Source organism: Camelus ferus, chromosome 6 (genome assembly GCF_009834535.1).
Source record: "Camelus ferus isolate YT-003-E chromosome 6, BCGSAC_Cfer_1.0, whole genome shotgun sequence".
Taxonomy (NCBI): domain Eukaryota; kingdom Metazoa; phylum Chordata; class Mammalia; order Artiodactyla; family Camelidae; genus Camelus; species Camelus ferus.
In genome coordinates this window covers 21,891,365-21,909,749 of record NC_045701.1, presented here as the reverse complement: position 1 = coordinate 21,909,749, position 18,385 = coordinate 21,891,365, and the positions used below count along the sequence as shown (strand labels likewise).

The 18,385-nt window shown below is 58.3% G+C and overlaps 1 protein-coding gene across 1 annotated transcript in view; it reads right to left on the bottom strand.

Annotated features, from left to right (window-relative positions):
- SPTBN5 (spectrin beta, non-erythrocytic 5) overlaps nucleotides 1–18,385 on the bottom strand; it is a 36,818-nt gene that overhangs the window by 15,415 nt on the left and 3,018 nt on the right. Inside the window, exons 5-33 of the mRNA XM_032480867.1 lie at nucleotides 17,970–18,106; nucleotides 17,674–17,874; nucleotides 16,813–16,965; nucleotides 15,804–15,934; nucleotides 15,351–15,590; nucleotides 14,771–15,058; nucleotides 13,480–13,723; nucleotides 13,189–13,328; nucleotides 12,890–12,989; nucleotides 11,974–12,144; nucleotides 11,315–11,479; nucleotides 10,647–10,861; nucleotides 10,086–10,269; nucleotides 9,653–9,853; nucleotides 9,286–9,402; nucleotides 8,074–8,231; nucleotides 7,534–7,669; nucleotides 7,141–7,286; nucleotides 6,301–6,415; nucleotides 6,089–6,199; nucleotides 5,691–5,870; nucleotides 4,278–4,481; nucleotides 3,945–4,094; nucleotides 3,624–3,728; nucleotides 3,041–3,208; nucleotides 2,373–2,522; nucleotides 2,014–2,205; nucleotides 1,665–1,784; nucleotides 81–196 (exon numbers count right to left, since the gene is read on the bottom strand). Of these exons, the coding sequence (XP_032336758.1) occupies nucleotides 81–196; nucleotides 1,665–1,784; nucleotides 2,014–2,205; nucleotides 2,373–2,522; nucleotides 3,041–3,208; nucleotides 3,624–3,728; nucleotides 3,945–4,094; nucleotides 4,278–4,481; nucleotides 5,691–5,870; nucleotides 6,089–6,199; nucleotides 6,301–6,415; nucleotides 7,141–7,286; nucleotides 7,534–7,669; nucleotides 8,074–8,231; nucleotides 9,286–9,402; nucleotides 9,653–9,853; nucleotides 10,086–10,269; nucleotides 10,647–10,861; nucleotides 11,315–11,479; nucleotides 11,974–12,144; nucleotides 12,890–12,989; nucleotides 13,189–13,328; nucleotides 13,480–13,723; nucleotides 14,771–15,058; nucleotides 15,351–15,590; nucleotides 15,804–15,934; nucleotides 16,813–16,965; nucleotides 17,674–17,874; nucleotides 17,970–18,106 (4,738 nt within the window). The remainder of the gene's footprint in view (nucleotides 1–80; nucleotides 197–1,664; nucleotides 1,785–2,013; nucleotides 2,206–2,372; nucleotides 2,523–3,040; nucleotides 3,209–3,623; nucleotides 3,729–3,944; nucleotides 4,095–4,277; nucleotides 4,482–5,690; nucleotides 5,871–6,088; nucleotides 6,200–6,300; nucleotides 6,416–7,140; nucleotides 7,287–7,533; nucleotides 7,670–8,073; nucleotides 8,232–9,285; nucleotides 9,403–9,652; nucleotides 9,854–10,085; nucleotides 10,270–10,646; nucleotides 10,862–11,314; nucleotides 11,480–11,973; nucleotides 12,145–12,889; nucleotides 12,990–13,188; nucleotides 13,329–13,479; nucleotides 13,724–14,770; nucleotides 15,059–15,350; nucleotides 15,591–15,803; nucleotides 15,935–16,812; nucleotides 16,966–17,673; nucleotides 17,875–17,969; nucleotides 18,107–18,385) is intronic.

Genomic DNA, 18,385 nt, shown 5'->3' with positions numbered 1-18,385 from the left:
CTGAGGTGACCCTCCAGCCCGTCTCCAGCCCCGTCTCCAGCCCTGTCTCCAGCCCCACTGCTTCCGGCTCAGAGACTGGCCTGCTGTTGAGCTGGTGTCGCCGCTGGCAGATGGTCTTGACTTGCTTGGGGTCCCGGTTCTTGAGCTGTAGTGACAAGTCGTTGATAATCCTGATGCGGGCGTCATCCACCGTGTCCTGTGGGGGGTGCAGGGTGAGGGCATTGGCAGCACCTGCTCTGAGACCCTTCTTTGCACTGTAGTCAGCACTTGGAGGGTTTGCTTGGTCCCAGAACAGCACGAGGAATAACATGTCTGGGGAGTGGAGGCAGCTGCTGCTTCAGCTGTGGACATCCCACCCCATGCCGGGTGCAGTGAGGAAGATCCACTTGGGGATTGTAGCCCCAGGGCTGTCTCTAAGGCTGGAAAATATGCTCCCCAGGTCAGGACCAGGCAGGAGGGAGAGGGCAGGCATGCACAGAGGAACAGAAGCTTTTAAAGTTGCAATGAAGCTTCTCAGGATAAGAAAAGCAAAGAAAGTGTAGAAGGAAATGGTGAGTGCCAGCCCCCTGGGGTTTGGGTGTCCCCACCCCTGGGAGTCACTGGGCCTCGGCTGCCACTGCTTAGACACTGGGTGTGGCTCATGGGTACATGGGGAGGGGGTCTGTGGCACTGGGTGGGATGGCAGGCATCCTGACCCTGTAAAAGCACCTTGCATTGGTCTACGTTTTCAAAGCACTTCCCAATAGGTGTCTCATACGAGGTGGGCAGGGAAGGGGGTTGCTCTCTCTTACAGAAGCCAGAGCAGAGCTCAGAGGCTAACATGGTGAACTTATGGCACAGGCAGGACTCAAGCCCAGCTCCTCAAGTGTATCTAATGCTCTTTTTACTACGGCATCTGGCACAGTGGCTGTGAAATTCCACCATTAGCAAAGGCTATCTTAGATCAGAGCATTGCAGCTTTTAAAAAGTCATACATACTTACCTCAGGGGGTGAAGTTGGTGTGTTTAGGCTCTAACACTTGATTCTGAAACATTTACCCAATTTCTTTCCTCTATACCTTATAAGAAAAATAGATTTTCGGATTGTGTGTCTGGGGTAGGGGGGTGAGCAGGTGCTGAAGTGCTGAACGAGCAGCTGCAGTTTTTTGATTGTCCACTACGCCCAGACATGTGTGTTCTTTATTTTAAAATTTTGAAATAATTGCAGATGCACATGAAATTGCAAAAGTAGTACAGAGAAGTCCCATGTCACCTTCACCCAGCTACCCACGATGGTAACATCCTATGTAACTGCAGTACAATATGAAAACCAGGACACTGACTTCAGTACAAATGTTAACTAAACTACAGACTTCATTCAGACTTCATCAGTTTCTACATGCACACACCTGTGTGTGTGGGTGGCATAGTTCTAGGCAGTTTTATTATATATACAGATTAGTGTAACCACCACCATCACACATACAGGCTCCCTTACCTATGAGGTAAGCAGTAGCCCCATTTTAAAGATGAAGAAACTGAGGCTCGGAGAGGTGAGGGCACCTGCCTAAGCATGTGCAGGTTGTAAGTGCAAAGCCGACACGAGAGTTCACATCTGGCCCCAGAGCCCGTGCTCGGTCACTGCTCTGAGCTGCATTTCCCAATGCAGGGATGCACTGGCCTACCTCTCCCCCGTGGGGCCCCCTTACCCCGGCCCAGACTCCTTGCAACTTGTGGAGCCGCCTGCGGAGCTGCAGGCAGTGCTCAAGGTCCTGGCCCAGGTCGCCGACGTCCACCATCACCTCCTGTGGAGGCCAAGTGTCCGGAAGGCTGCACTCTGAGCATCCGGGCCCAGGTGCACCCATCCCTCAGGCACCCAGCTGCTGGGGCTGTGGAGGGGCAGGTGGAGGCTTTGGGAACTTCCTGCTGGGGCTCCCTCCTATCAGGCAGGGAGCTGCAGGCCTGGGGCTCCCTCCCCAACCTGTCAGCCCCACAACCCCACCCTGGCTCTGTCCTTGCTCAGCTGGGTCTCACCATCTCCTGGATCCAGGCCTCTGTACCATCTACTCTCTGCAGGAATTCCAAGAAGTTCCGCCTGTCCTCTAGGTCCCGGCCCCGGAGAGCCACCGTCTGTCTAAGCTTCTCCCAGTGCTCCTGCAACTCCCGCAGTTTCTGGGAGACCTCTCCCGCCCGAGGGTGGCTTTGTGCCAGGAGAGCCTCGCCCTCCTGGGAAGAGAGGGGACACCAAGAGATCTTGACTGTCACCCTTTCTCTTGCTTGCTTTTTCTCCATCACAGGCCCCCCCCCGCCCCCCCCCCGCCTCAGACCTTTCCCTTTGGCCATCCTAGAGTCTTCCCTCTGGGGCAGGGTGGGGCTAAGGGCCTGGCTGTTACCTTGGCAACAGAGGTTATGACCTCTTCATGGGCCTGGACCTCAGCCTCAAAGGCCTGGTGTTTCTGCAGGTGCCTCAAGTTATCTTTCAAGTCCCCAGGAGGGACTGGCTCTTTCAGCCACTGGATTCGCTCCTGGATCCAGTCCTCAGCCTGGCGGGGGTGGGGACATGAATCTCATGATGCTGATGCTGCCTCAGTTCAGAGACATCCCCTACGCCTGCCCTCAGCCATGCCCAGGTAGCTGACTGCTGGGCTGGGCAGTGTCCGGTAAATGAGATTCAATGGTCTGAGCCCAGGAAGACACCCCCAGGCCCAGCTGGTCCCCCAGCCACAGGAAAGGGCTGAGCAGGGACCTTGGGTGGGATCTCATTTTAGAGATTCAGCTTGCCTGTCCTAGGTTCCTAGACTGCTCTGCTCCCCCTCAGCACCTCTCTATGTTCTGGCTCTTCAAGAGCTTAGGAAGCAGACGGGTCTCCACACACAGGGTCTTCAAATCAAATGTTCTGGGCTCCAGTATGGCCTCTGGGAAAGCCATTTAACTCTCCAAACTTCAGTGTCCTTATCACAGGGCTGTGGTGAGGCCTGAATGAGCCCTTGAAGGCGAACATCATTTGCAAACTGTAAAATGTGCCCAGGTGGCAGGCACTGGGCTGGGGTGGCCCTCTGACCTGGGTGGTGGCCCTGGTGAAGGCACCCATCATCAGGGAGGTGTGCAGGGTGTGTCCCCGGCTCTCCACCAGCTTCTTCACCCGAGCCCGGTGCTCCAGCACTGTGTGGAGCATGTCCTGCGTCCTGGGGCCCCCGAGCATCTTCGCCTGCTCACGCAGAGCTGCCTCCTGTGGGCAGGGTGGTAGGACGGGGGACACAGCCCACTGTTTACCATACAGGGGAGGCTGGAGCAGGGGCTGGCCCTAAGGAAAGCCCTACCCTCAGCCCTGCGTGACCTAGGGCTGCCCAGTCCTCCCAGCACTACCCCCCAGCTCCCCAGTGACCATGTGATATGGAACCAAGTGGCCTCTGTGTCCCTGCAGTGTGATTCACCCCATCCCAGGCCCTCCTCTTGTACCACACGTCCAACTCTGCACAGTCAGCCCCAACCAGGCTCCCCTAGCCCCACAGGCCACCCCCAGACATAAGCATTACCTGTGGGTTCACACCAAGCACCCTGAATTCCCCATTCAGAACTCTCCAAATTTCCCAGACTCCCACCACCCACCTCTGACCACATGCAGGACTCCCCGGACCCATTACCTTCTCATCCTGGGCCATCAGCACCTTCTGGAAGGTCTCATGCTTGCTGATCAACTGCTCCACCTCTTCCACTGAGCTCCCCAGGGCACTGGTTTTCAGGATGACCTGGATCAGCCCACAGAAAAGTCAAAGGGGCCATCAGGGACTATCCAGACAACCAGCCCCCCTCCCCATTTGCAGCCATCTGGGCTAAGGCAGTGAACAGCCCCTGGGCTCTGTATCAGGGAAAAAACCAGAAGCCCCAGGAAGCAAGAGAGCGAGTGAGGGAGGAGAGGGCCCTCTAGGAGGCAGGTATGCCTATTCCAGGATGAGGACACCTGCCTCCCAGGCGGTGAGGATCTGGTCCAGGTGGCCGCACTTTCTGAGGAAGAGCTGCTCCTGGTGCACGGCCTGCAGCCTCTCTTGCTTTTGCTCCCAGGCCTGGAACACCTGCTCTCGCTTGTCCCGCAGGGCTCGCAGCCCTTCCTGGACCTGGGGATGGGCAAGTAGAGGGAGCCTGCGCTCAGGAGAGCCACGTGGACCAGACAGAAGTGGATGCTGAGGGAAGCCTCCGAGGAGAGGCTGGTGTGGCACAGCGGGGCAGGGTGTGAGCACAGTTGTCAGGTGTAGGCTTGGCCAGGATAGGCTGAGGGGGCACTAGACAAGGGGGCCCACCTCCTTGCCGGATGTCCCGGCAGCCAGAAGCGCCTGCTGGCCCAGCTGGGCGGCGCGCTGGTACAGCTCCTCCTGGGCCTCCAGCTCTGCCCGAAGCTGGTGGTGGGTGCTGAGCTTTAGCAGGCTGCTGCTGGGCTCCTGGGAGCTCTCCTCCACCTGCAGCTCCTGCCACATGCTGGCCGCCCAAGAGGTGTAGTCCTGCACCTGGATCCCAGGGAGACAGAGGGAGAGAGTAGGGTGCAGGCTGGGATGGGCTGGGTGGCAGAGAACAAGGCTCTGAGGCACGACAACAGCCCACGTGGATCCACGCACGTACTGGAGTGGCCCCAAGGCGTCCCAGGTCAGAGCCTCAGGTGAGGGCCCTGGGTCACCTGGTTCCCTTGCTGCCATCCAACCCAGTGCTCCCAGGGCCACTGAACTTCCACAGGTGCCAGACCAGCCTCCTCCTCACCCACACCGAGACTTCTCTCCATCCTTTGCTTTCACTGCCTTTCTTGCTTAGAAGTTCTTCTCCTGCCTTCCATCCCTTCCAAGCTCACACATTCATCAAGGACTGAGGCCTTCTTTGCCTCATGAAGCCTTCCCTGGCCCCGACTTGCCTTGTCCTCTGAATCTCCAGTTCAACACTCACAAGTGGCCTTCTACAGATTTGTGTGCAAACACATGTTAGAGCTGGAAGAGCCTCGGAGCCTTGTCCAAAATCATTGCACAGATGAAGAAGGGTAAATGGCACACGTGTGCGAGAGTTTTGAAATCTCCAAGCGCTCACACACAGTGGGTAACAAGCTAGGGGTAAGTGCCTTGCTCAAGCCCACGCTGCTAGAAAGTGGCAGAGTTAGGTCTCTAAATGCAAGCCTTTCTGCAGTGTCACACTTTGGGCCTTGCAGCCTACCAGGCACTGGGACATGGGGACTCCTGGGAGAGCCCAGGGCCAGGCCCGCTGTCCCCATCTGACTCTCTGGGGTGTTAGGCTTATCCCCCAGCGAGACAGGCTCCCTGACGGCAGTGGTCCCATCTTTCATAGGCTCCATGTCATCCTCCTCTCCCCACCCACAGCTCCTAGCAGAGAGCCTAACACAGAGGTTAAAAAGATGGCTGATCCAGAGGTCACTGTCTAGGACATTTGAGTCTCCAGTTACGGGCTTTCCTGGGCTGTTTTTCCTCCCAAACTCTGGCTGGGACCCCTGTCTCCTGACTGTGCTGTCACTTACCTGGCCAGGCGGTGACCTAAACCTAAGGAGTCACTGCTGAGCCCCATGCTCAGCCCTCTGACCAGCCAGATGGACATCGCACGTGTCTACACTCGTCTTCCACCTGGAGCTGGAGGGCCTCATTAGTGCTTGCACACTCATGGTGCAACACAGACACGCGTGCACACACACACACATGCTGCCCTGGGGAATGATGGCTCACCGCTGTGTGGAAGCGGGCCAGGAGCCCTGCCCGCTCTAGCCGGGCCCGGCGCTGCTCCACATGCAGCTTCAGGGCCTCCCAGGCCTGCACCAGAGCCCGCTGCCTCTGCTGCACCGCGTGGGCTTGAGGCCTGGGGCCCAGCTTCTGCACGGTGCCTCCAGCCTCCAGCAGCTCCTGCAGCTGGGGACAGGGTAGAGGGTAGGGAGGGAAGGAGGGAGTCCTCCTAGAGGCTGAAGGGCCTGCCTGTCCCACAGCTCCCTCCTGGGGTCATGCCCTGCCATGCACAATGGGCCCAAATGGCGGCCCTGAGGGAGTGGGGACAAGTTAGAGAGCAGATGGGCAGGCCTGAGGGGGTCTGTGGGGCCTGCAGTAGGAGAGGCGGCCAGACCTGGGCTCACCTGCTGCTCAGTGCCCACAAGTTCAAGCTCCAGCACCTTGTGCCTCCTCAGCTGGGCCTCCAGCCCACACAGGTTCTGGGCCACGTCACAGGGGAGGCTGGTGGCTTTCTCCTGAGGAAAGGAGATGGCCAAGGGGATGAGGAACGGAAAGTGGGGTGCTGAGCCTGGGTCCACTTCTAGAAAGGACCCCCTTCCTCCCCCCAGGCTCACACCTGGACCTGGGTGAGGGCTTCCAACAGATCTCTGTGAACTTTGAGGGTGATCTCAGCATCTCGGAGCCGGCGGCCACGGGCCTGGGTCAGCTCCCACAGCTCCGACCAGGCAGCCCTGCCCATAGGTGCGTGGGAGACCCGCAGCACATCAGCTGTTGACCTAGCACCTCGTTCCACCCCCTTGCTAGGCTGGTCAGCCCACCTGCTCTCTGGGCTGCATCTAGGACTGGCCCGAGTCTTCCCTTCTTAACCCCCTCTCCTGTCTGGCCCTGTTCCTGGAGACTGTCTTTCTAGCTTTGCTTTGTATTCAGTCCTTTGCTGCTGTCACATTCAGCACTTAACTGATTTCTGTGCTTTGTGATGCTCTGTTCATCTTGCGCCTTTGAGTCTCAATAGGTCAACGAGATTATAATCACTCGAGCGCAGAGGCCACATCTCCTCTCCAATCCTTATTCACTCAGCAAACTCTCCCTGAACTCCTAAGGCTTCCACTGGACCAGGCTCTGTGCTGCGGGTTATGAACAGGGACGACCTTGCCTCAAAGCTCACAGGTTGGGGGAGGCCCCCCACCAGCCAGTAGGCAGCTAGGAAGACTTCCCACAGCAACTCCTCCAAGTCCTAGGAGCCAGTGGTTTGGAAAAGTGCTGCTGGGGGTCTGGGCAGGGCTCTCTAACCTGCACACCCAGCCTCCCGGCCCCACCAGCCCAGGCCACCTGCGGCAGGCTGGGCTTCCCCGGGGGCAGGCCTCTCTACAGAAAGACACCTCAGGGGCAGGCAGAGCCCAGGTGACCCTGGGAGCACGTGCCCTCTCTTAATGCTCCGGGCCCGCCGGGCACTCACTGCAGATCCTGCTGCGTCTGCCGAGCCTGGGGGGCAGCACTGTGCCCCTGCTCCAGCAGGCTCTCCGCCAGCTGCTGACAGGTTGCTACCTGTCGGCCGCCCAGCTCCACTTGGTGCTGAAACTTCGCAAACTTGGTGCAGAGACGCTGAAGAGAGAGGGGAGTAGGTGACAGGGTGGCCCCTAGCTGGTGAGGCAGCAAGTGGCCCGGGAAGAGAGGCACCTCAGTGACGTCTGGGCCATGTGGGTTGGATGGCCGCAGTGCCTGCCCACTCTAGTCAGAAGGCCTGTCCTCAGCTCCTGACCCATGGCCCCTTCTCCACACAGTGCAGCCGGCCCCCTGGCCCGCAGTGTCTGGCCTCTGGGCTTCCTCCTTGCCCCAGGCCCCTTCTCACCAGGACGTCCTCGTGGTCCTCCCCAAGGCTCTCTCCTCCTCTGGCTGCCTGCTTCTGGCTGACCAGCCAGCCCTGTAGCTCCTTGGCTTCCCTCATGAACTCTTGCAGCTTTAGGGTTCCTTTCAGCTCCTGGTCCCTGTGGGGATAGCCCGTGGTTCCCCAGGAGTTAGCCCCCCCACCCCGGGACATCTGGCCCAGCCAAGATGGATGACCTGAAGGAGGACCTAGTTAACTCAAAAGACAATATTCAAATTTGTGGTCTCTGGCCAAGCTTGAGACTCTGGATTCAGGAAGAAGTAAACATAGGAAATCCAGAGTAGGGCAGGTAAGGGTGTGGATGTGGGGAAGGGATGGGTAGTTGGGAGCTAGAGGGTAGGAGTTCCTGCCCAGTGAAATTATGGAAAGAGGGGATCAACACAGCAAGGAATCATCTGACAGCTCTATGGGCCTGGGTCATGGGCCCCTTCGAACTCAGGGTTACCATATGGAAACAGTCAACCGTGGCTAGGCCCCTAAAGCTTGGGGCACAGCAACCCTCACCGTATGGCCGCCAACTCCTGCAGTGCCCGCAGCCGCTCCTGCAGCCTCTCCCACACCACGCCTAGCTGCGCAGGGGCCTCAGGGCCGGTGAGGGTTTGGGCCCTCTGTTCAAGCTCCTCCAGGGAGCTCCAATAATGAGCCAGTTCCTGTTGCAGGGCCTGCCAGCACACAGGGACCTGTGCCAGGCTCAGGTCCACCCACCTGTCCATTCAACTGTTGATAACACACCCATACATCTTCTCCTTCCACTCATCCACCCACCCGCTCACTCACCCATCCTCTCACCCCACCCCATCCGCTCACTCATGCACCCATCATCCACCTACACAATAGGGATGGAGTTCTGACTATACCATGAGGTGAAGACACAGAGCCCCCGCAGAGGGCTCACTGTTTAGCAGGGAAGAGTGAATGCTGGGTAACGTGGGCCAAGGAAGACAGGCCAAGGGAGGCACTGTACTGGGCCCCAGCATCACAATATGAAAATGGACAGAGTTAAGCAAGCTGCCCAGGATGCCCGGGAAGTCAAAGTTCCACGAGGCCAGGGCTATGATGTGCCCCTGAGGAATGGCTCACTGAAAGTCCTCAGGAACAGGACCCTGAAACACTGACCGCTAGGGCTATGTAGATGAAATGCCCAGACAGGAGGACACTTCCATGACCAGAGGAACCAGGACTCCTGTGGGGTCCAGGGCTCGTGTGCGGTTCTGAGAGTCAGATTCCAGGAAGGAGGAGGGGTGCTACAGGTCTCCCTCGCTTTAATCAGGGATGCTTGTGAGGGGAGGTAGGTTTCCGGAATGGCATTTGGTTAATTCAAAAGATGATATTCAAACTATAGGAGGAAGAAACCTGTAGAAGATGTGGGGATGGTGGGAACAGGTGATCCTGAGAGAGAGAGAAATGCCTGGGGAGGAGAAGCAGGAAGAGAAGGCAAAGACATCCTGGGGCCACAGGAGTGTGGCTGCTACAGAGATGGAGGAGGAGTGGACTCCTCAAAGGGGTGGCCTCTGAAGAAGGGAGCTCTGTGAGGAGCAAGGGGCCCTGGAGGATCTGGGTGGGAGTGGGGAAGAGGCTGGACATTCTCCAGGAAAAGAGCAGGGCGCTGTGCTTCTGAGAAGCAGGATGTGCCCTTTGTGCATGTGACAGATGCGTTCCTCACAGCCCGGGATCATTGTGGTCCAGACCACGCCAGGGATGCTCAGGACACAGTACCTGGTGCTTCCTGATGAGCCTAATGGTGACTGTCTCGTCCCCGCCGTAGTCCTGCCCACTCACCAGCGGCCACTGTTCCTCCACCCAGTCCTCCAACTCTGACACATCCAGGAAATACTGCCAAGAATGGTGCCAACTCACCCTGACGATCTCAGATGGGCCCCTCCAGCACCCCTTGAGGGCATCATGCCCTGCTCTCCAGCAGGCAGCACAAAGAGGCTTCTGTGCCCTCGGGCACCAGGCAGCTCCGGGCCCAGACTTCTCCCCACTGACCCAGCTCCCTGAGAGTCCCAGGTCCCGCACACCTCGCTTACAGAGGCTGCCCAACTTTGGCTACTCCCCCAACCCTGTGCTCTCTGCATCCTACCTGCTGGAGAGCAACAACATGCTGCAGGCGCTGGGCCTGCACCTCACATGCCTGCTCCAGCTCTGCCCAGCGGCCTTCCAGCTTCTGGCACTGCTTCATGATATGCTGGGCCTGGGGATGCCCCGAGGCTGCGAGGCTTTGCCCAGAACCCAGCACCCATTGCAGGTGTCCCTGGTGGCCTTTTACCTCTGCCCAGAGTACCTGCCAAAGAAGAGCATGAGGGGCTGCCGCCTCTAGGGCTCCCTTAGCCACACTGTGCCCAGAACAGAGCTGTGGATGCAGCTCTGGGGCCCAATCATGGCAAAACTTACAGGCAGAGAAGGGCTGGAGGCAGGGACTTGGAAATCAGGGCTCCCTGAGGAGTGGCGGTGCAGAGCATCTAGGGTCTGGGAATGGAATGTCAGGGATCCTGGAAGAAAACTGGGACCATTACCTTGTGCTTGCGGAGAAGCCTGTTGGCACCATTCAAGTCTTTGGCAGAGCTGGCGCTGGGTGCTGGCATGTGCTCTGCCACCCATGTGAGCTCCGTGTCACTCAGGTGGTAAAACTGACACAGCTCAACCGAGGCCTGCAGCTGTATTCGCCGGGCGGCCAGATGTCCCTGCAGGGACTCGAACCTGGGTGGAGGGAGGAGATGGGAGAGGCTGGGAACAGGCGAGGTCCAAGGCTCAGTCCTTTCCTCTGAGCAGCCAGGGACCCACGAGGAATGAGGCAGGGGATGCGGAAGCCTCATCTGATGAAGGGGAGGCAGCTGGAGAGGGCCCCAGGTGCAACCTCTCGCCCAGGTGAGCTGGCTGGCTTCAGGCTGTGGGGTGCTTAGGATGTCCGGCTGGGGTCTCTGATCCTCCTATCCCAGGAATGGCTCTACTCATAAGAGAAGGAGGTTTGGACCACCTCAGGGTTTCCCTGCTGGGCTCACTGGGCGAAACCATCTCATGTTCACATGGTGGCAGTTACACACGATAGGATGGAGACAGAAGAAGCAGGCGAGTACCTCTGGAGGTACTTTTGGGTTTCCTCCACGATGGTCTGGGACTTAACCTCCTGGTGGGCCTGGGAGACGAGGGCAGCCATCTTGCTGGCCAGCGCCTGGCTCTCGCCCTCCAGCTGGCGGTGCTGTTTCTGCAGCCTCCGGCTCGAGCCCAGGTCCTGCCCCAATTCTGCACTCTGCAGGGCCCCCTCTAGCTGCTCCATCTTCTCTTTGGCTTCCTGGGGAGGGAGGTGGGCTGCTGCATTAGGCTTTCCATGTCCAGGCTAGCAGGCAGCCCTTCTTGGGCTCTAAGGCTGCAGGGCTTGTAGCACACAGGATTCACCAAGGACTTCTGTCCCTGCCACTGTCCACCCTCCACCCTTGGTGCCCAAACCTCGTCCCAGAGTCTCATGAATACCCCCGACCCCTTACACTTCTTCCTCTCTGGGGGACTCAAGTTGTGCTGACCACACACGGGCACACAGGAGACAACCTGGATTGGCCAATGATGGTTAAAGCCAGGCTTAACGTGCCGGAGGCCAGAGGCCGCCACAGCTGCAGGACTTCCCAGGGCCGCCTGAGTCAGCAGACCACCCAGACTCCTCCTCTCCCCTTCCTGTCCTGTCTGTTCCCAGCCCACCCCAGCCTCAGGCTCCCTCCCTTGCCGTGCCCTGCCCTTCTCTTCGGCTGACCTGCAGCAGCCCCAGGAGCTGGTCCTGTCGCCGAGCCCGCCAGAGCTGCTTCCCAAGCTCCGCCACTTTGCGGTGCAACTCTTCCCACTTGCCACTCAGGCCCTGGAGCGCCGCCTGCACGTCCTCCTGGGCATGGGGCCAGCTGCTCAACAGCCCTCTCCCGACCTGCCGCGGACACAGAGGCCCCGGGTATCCTGTTGAGCTGCGGGTACTGGGAGTGGCAGTGGCGGGCTGGGCCTGGGCGGGGTCGGGGAGTGGGGGTGGCTGTAATATGCACTTCACAGGCAGCAAGGGCTTGGGCTGTTTGTGTGGCCCCAGATCTGTGGGCAGAGGCAGGAGGGCTTTTCTCTGCTGCCCACAAATAGTGTGGGGGGGAGCAGGCACCAGATTGCTGGTGGGAAGGGCTGTGTTCAGGTGGAGGCGGCAGGTTCTGGGGCTGCCTTGGAGAGTTGAGGGGAAGGGAAGATGGCAACTTTCTGGGCCAGTTTGGGTACCAAGACCAAGGGCGCCTGCTGAGTGAAGGGCAAAGCTAGGGGATCATAATTTCATCGTAAGTGAGGTTGATTCTTCCTTCAGGGAGTGTGTTCCATGAAAACATGCTGTGAAGCTGGAGATGTGAAGCCAAGTAGGCCCTGCACCCTGTGCCCAGTGTCCCACACCTGCTGCAGGCCCTCCACGTGCCCACGGGTGGCCCGCAGCTCGCGCTCAACTGCTTCGTGCCACTTGAGTTTCCACAGGATGTTGCCAGGCTCTTGGGAGCACTTGTCCGCCACCATCAACCCCTTCTCCTCCAACCATCGCATCAGCTCCGCCATGTCCTGCTTCCATTCCTGCCCCGGAATAGGGAGAGAGTGGGTGTCACAGAGCGGGGATGAAGACAGGTATGAGGTCCTCTGGGGGAGGGGTTTCAGGGCCCCCAGGGGAAGAGCAGGATGAGGAGCCCATCCAAGGGTGTAAGAGAGTCGAGGCCTGGGGACAGGGAAACCAAGATGGGGAGAAAAATATCTCAAGGAAAACAGCTCAAGAGGCCTGGAGAATCACAGTCCGGCCCCACGGCACCCTGTGCCCAGAGAGAAGGAGCGCTTGGCCAGGTCCCCACCACTCAAGCTGCATCAGATCACATACGGCCCTCTGCATCCAGACAGGCTTAGGCTCCAGAAGGCCTGTGGACTGGCTCAGCTTTGAGCCCCCATGTGGGCAGAATAAATATCTGACAAAGCTAAAGTCTACAGCTGGAGCCCATGGCCCATGCAAGAGCCTGGAGTATGGCTAGAATGGGGACACATGGGGGCGGGGAGCACTGGATGAAGGAGGGTGAGGGGTTATTCAAGAAGCCTAGGCTTTGTGCCCAGTCCTGCCTCTGAGCGGTGTGGTCTCAGCCTCAGTTTTCTTCATCTGGAAACATTAGAGCCATAATGCCTGTCTCAGAAGAGGTGATGGGAGGGTCAGTGACATTAATGTGTGGGGAAGTGCTCTGTCAACTGTAAATTGCTCCACATAGCACAGCTGTTAGTGTGGCAGAGGACTCAGCCTTTGCCCCTAGGGAGGCCTCGGGCACCAGGGCTGGCCCCTCACCTGGAGCTGGAGGGAAGCCAGCAGCTGCCTCCTCCTCTGCTCGCTCCGCTCCTGGACCCTGATCCACTGCACCTGGACCCTCCGCAGCTGCTCTCTGACCCTGGAGGGCAGCGGAGTAGGGGAGGGTATGGGGAGGCTCCACTCCACCTGATGCCCACCCTAAAGGTGGGGCCCACTGAAGTTCAGGGTGCCCCACTGTGCCCCCACTCCCTGCACACTCTCCCAGCCTCAGAGCGACAGGCTGGGTGTGCTAAGAAACCTGGGGCATGCAGGTGCGACCCAGACAGGCCCAGGCTCACTTGTGAGCAGCAGGCTGTTGTCTCTGAGCCAGCTTCTTGCCCCGTCCCTGTAGATCCTCTGCCCGAAGGCCAAGGGCACCCAGGAGCTGTCCAAACTCCTGGTGCCGCTGCAACAGGCTCTGGGCCTCCCCCATGTCCTCCTGGGGATGCAGAGACTGAGGTCATGGCTCGGCGAATGGGGTCAGCACCATCTCACCCACTGAAAATCCAGAGGCCTCCCTCCCAGCCTGGCTTCTAAGCTCCTACTTCCTGGGGAAGTAGCACCCCAGCTGCACACTCCCAACTCCGTACCCCAAGGCTGTCCAGCTGTAGGAGGTTGGCCTCATGGTTGGCACAGGTGGCAATGAAACCATCTACTTCTCGACCAAACCTCTGCAACTCCAGCCCCTCGCGCAGCTGCTGCTGTCTCTGCTCCCAGGCGGCCTTCAACCCCCAGCTTTGCTGGCCCAGGAGCCTTAGAGCACTGGCCACCTCTCGGGAGTCTGCGGAGTCTGAGGCTGCCATGCATTGGCCCTGAGCCTCCAGCTGCTGCAGCCTGTCCAGGACAACAGGCAGAGATGGTCAAACTCTATCTGCTCCTCTGGCCAACCTTCCTCCCCGCTTGCCTCCACATTCTTTCATCTTCAAGTTCTGATGTGAGGGTAACTGGTTAGCCCAGGAGGTTCACATGCCCCGTAAGACAGCGGTGCCCTGGCCCTCTAGTGAGACATCAAATGTAACAAGCCCAGCACAGCACCGGGACTCACTAGTTCCCATGCTCCCTGCCGTGTCACACCTTTGCTTCAGTTGGCGATGCTCACGGTGATGTCCAGGCAAGTGGATACATTGGGACAGCACAAACCAGAAAAAAATCACTCAAACCACTTCCCTGCCCGACTGCAGGGCCCAATGGAGCCTGGAGCGATTAGGAAAGGTGCCCCTCTCTGCTGGGTGCAGCCCATAGACTCACAGCTTGGGAACAGGTAACACCTTTGTGTGAATTAGGAAAAGGCTCCCCTTCCCTGAGCTGATGCAGCCCTGAAGTGGGTAACAGAGTCTAGCGAGCAGGGGCCGGGCTATATTTCAGTGCCTGCTTGGCTACCTGTCAGGCTCCTTCATGTGAGGCACAGCCTGCAGACTGTTTGCAGTGGCCCTGCCTGCCTGACAGGCCTGAACCATCATCCCTGCAGGAAATGAGGTGGCATCGCCATACCAAGGAGCTAGGTGTCCCAGGGGGGCCCTGAGCCATTTGACTCCAGGGGCCAGTGGGGTCCTCATTACTCATAATAGGTGTGGAGGCTAGGCCTCCCTGGCAAAGCAATCCACCAGGCCCACCTGGATGGGGTATGGTCAGGCCTGGACTGGACAGAACCTTCTAGGAAGCTCAGATTCTGCTCTGGGTCCCTCCCCAAAGTATGTAGGATGCCTGACAAGTCCTTGGTTAGACCCTACTCTTTGTAAACCTGCCTCAAGCACCATGCCAGACACCAGCCCGGGCCACTCCCTCGGGTGCAAGCTGCTTCATGCCTCTCCCTTTCTGGTGCCCCATCCCCACCAGCCGTGGCCAGCCTGAAGTGTGCCCTGTCTGCCCTCCTGTCCTGACCTCTCCTGAAGCAGGCGGATCTCCTCCAGCAGGTCTCGGTGCTCCCCCAGCAGCCGCTGGGCTGAGGCCACGTCCGCTGCATCCTCCTCGCTGAGCAGCCGAGCCCGGACGCTGTCCGCCCACAGCAGTAGTCGCCGGCTGTCCTGCAGGAAGGTCTGGCGGGTCTGCGCCTCGGCCTGGGCCCGGGCCCGTTGGGCCCCTTGCTGCTGCACTTGCTCCAGCAGCCCCTGCAGCGCCTCCACCTGTCCCTCTAGGGACTGGCTCTCTGCGGGGCCCAACTCCTTGACTCTGGGAGACAAGGCCCACCGCCCAGTCAGTGTGCCGCCCTGGACCCAGAGCCCAGGGCTGTGCTCCCCAGGGAAAGTGGTGGCAACTCTAAACCCCTCCTCGCCCTCGACCCAGGGGCAGCAAGCATGTGTGGCTCTCCCCTGCACCATGAGCATTTCCTCATGTGGTTCCCCAACCTGTGTCCCTGCCCTTTGGACAGCACATCTTGCCCATCCTCCCCACTCCAGTTTCTGCCCTCTTCCTCATTTCACAACCCTGCTCAGGCCTTCACTGTGCCAAACCCAGGCCGTACTTAATCGCTGCCCTTTGCAGATAGTGAATGCCTCTCTCCAGCGCTAGCATCTTCTGCCGGTCCACTTGCAGGATGTGGTGGCTGTCCTCTAAGTGCCCCAGCTCCAGGGTTTTTAGCTGGAGCATCATGTCTTGCAGCTGGACCCGTGTGGATCCACACTCCTGCAGAAAACTGCACATATGCATGGAGCATGCCAGCTGTGTTTCCTTTTCTTTCTTCAGGGCCTCCAGCTGCTCCCACCTGGGCAGAGGGAACAGGGATGTCTCCATCACAGGGGCACCTCCCCATCCATCCTGGGGCCTTGGCCAAAGGCTCACATGACAGAGGCTGCCAGGCTGGCTGTCCCCACGCCCTCTGTCTCTGACACGTCCGGGAGTCAGGCGAGCAGACATTCAGGCCCAGGCACTGCATCCAGCCTTCCCCTATTATCCTGCACTCCTTCCTCATTCTCACCTTTGGCTCAGTTCCTCCTGCTTTTGCTGGATTTGGGGGGAGTCTCCAGGACATCTCTGCTTCAGCTGCTCAGCGGAGTTGCTAACCTCAGCCCAGAGGCCTCTTCCCACAGCCAGGGTAGTGAGGAAGTTCTGGGGAAAGGAGGTTCCAGGCCTTGAGGGGGCTTTTTCTCTTTCCACACTCCCCTTAAGACTAGGAATGACCTCAGATATGCTCTGCTACAGAGATGTTTGAGCTGCATTCCTTTGAAAGGACAGTGATCTGCACCCTTAAAGGCCTAGGAGGATCCTTTAAAAATTCAAGGTCAGGGACAATGTGGATAGAACTTGACGGCATTATGTTAAGTGAAACAGGTCAGATGGAGAAAGACAAATACCATATGATCTTCCTTACATGTGAAATCTTAAAAAAAAAAAAAAAAAAAAACCAAACCCCCAAACCAAACCAAAACAACAATAACAAAAAACAAGCTTATAGATTCAGAGAACAGACTGGTGGTTGCCAGAGGAGAGGAGTGGAGAGAGGGTGAAATGGGTGGAGAGAGGGTGAAATGGGTGGAGAGAGTTTGAAAGGTACAAATTTACAGTCATAAAATAAATAAGTCATGGGGATGTAATGTACAGCATGGCAACTATAGTTAAGAATACTGTATTGCATATTTGAACATTGGTAAAAGAGTAAATCTTAAAAGTTCTCATCACTAGGGAAGAATTCCATAACTGTATATATGGTGATGGATATTAACTAGATTTATTGTTGCGATCATTTTCCAATATATACAAACACTTAATTATTATGTTGGACATCTGAAATAATATAATATTGTGTGCGAAAGATACCTCAATTAAGAAAAATTCAAGGCCAGCTCCATCCCTGCCAGGACCACATCTAACCCGGAGCCCTGAGGCAAGGAGTGAATAGCAGGGAGGCAGAGGCAAGGTGGGGAGGGGGGAGGACAGGAATATGGAGGGGCAGTGGGGCCAGGCAGCTAAGGCTCCCCATACTGTACCTCATACTTGAGCTGCATGACCTCCAAGTTGTCGGCCTGGGGCCGCAGAGTTCGGAATTGGGCTGTCTGGGTTTCCAGCCAGGACTGCAGCTCCCCACATGAGCCATAGAAGCCAAACAGGGCCACCACTTCCTCCAACCGGGCCCTGCGGTGCTAAGAGGCCGGCCCAGAGGTCAGTGCCCATCACTGGGTGCTCAGAGGAGGTCACTATCACCCCTCCATGCCAGCAGAGCCCAGAGCTGGGACAGAAATGGTCCCTGTCCCCCTGCTGGGTCTGTGCCCTCTGTCAGAGGTAAGGGCAAGGAGCTGGCGTAGGGCAGAGGGCCCCGGCAGTGTATACTCTTCAGATCTTGTCCTGCTCATGCCCTTTGGCTCTCAGGAACAAGCCATGCTTCTCCCACAGGGCCTGCTCACCGGCCCTGCTCCTCTCGGGCTCTCCTCTAGCCACTTACTTGCTACTCCCTGGCCTTACTGCTATGCCCCAAGCACCCTGGCCCTCACTCCTCCACTGGGCCTCTTTCCTGCCTTGCACAGGTGCTGCCTAGAACACTCCTCCCCGCTCTCTCCCCCTGCCCTCCCCCTAGCTCCACCTGCTCCCAGCTTCTCACTGTTCAAGTCTCAGCCTAAATGTCCTTCTCTCAGAGACGCCTACCCCCACACCCCAGCCTGACCTGGGCTGCCCTCTCACGCTCCCATCACACCCCCATCCATCTAACGAGTTGTTTCACATCTTCTCCGCCATGATATAAACTCCCCGAAGGCAGGGCGCACGGCCAGTCACTGCTCCGTCCCTGGGCTCACAGCTCAGAGTCGCGTACAGAGGAGTGGCAACGTGAATATTTCTTGAACAAGGAGCATTACCTCTGCCAGAGCCCGTAGGCCCTCATAGTCCTGGCTCAAGTGGTCCTGTGTCTGGAGGATGGTGTTAGGGTCAAAGTCTGGGTCAGGCTCATCTGTGAGGACCATCTCCTGGTTGCCCCGGGGGCCAGAGTAGCAGGAAACCTCATGCCAGGCCACTGGGTTTCTTGGGCCTTCCCTTGGAGAGCTCGGGGCAGACACCACCTGTGCCGACAGGGTAGATAGAGGGCAGTGTGTCTGGAGGGGACTCCCGGCAAGCAGCAGAAGGCTTGGTGGGGGTGAGGAGGCAGTGGCGGTACCTGGGACTTCTGTTCCATGATGGGGCCGATGGGCACTGTGGCCTGGCAGCCCTTCCAATCCTTCAGTTCCCAGGTGTCGGGCTCCATGTGGTACAGGGGCTGCAGGGCCTCTCCTGGGAGCTGGGTGAAGCGCGCCCCTGCGGGAGCACAGGTTCTAAGGGCCATGCTGGTCCTGCTCCTCTGCTTGATTTGGGAGCTGGCCAGTGGGGACGGGCCGGGGGATTATTTATTACTTAGCCCTGTGGGGGCTAGAAGAGGATGAGGGGCGGGACTTCCTGTCCAGGGGCTTACAATCTTCTCAGGCTTGCAAGCCCACAGACTTGGAGCCAGAGGGATACTTCCCAGGACCGTGCAGAGATAAGCTGAATGTGCACTGTGTGAAATAAATACTATGGGGGTGTCTAGGGGCGGGCGGA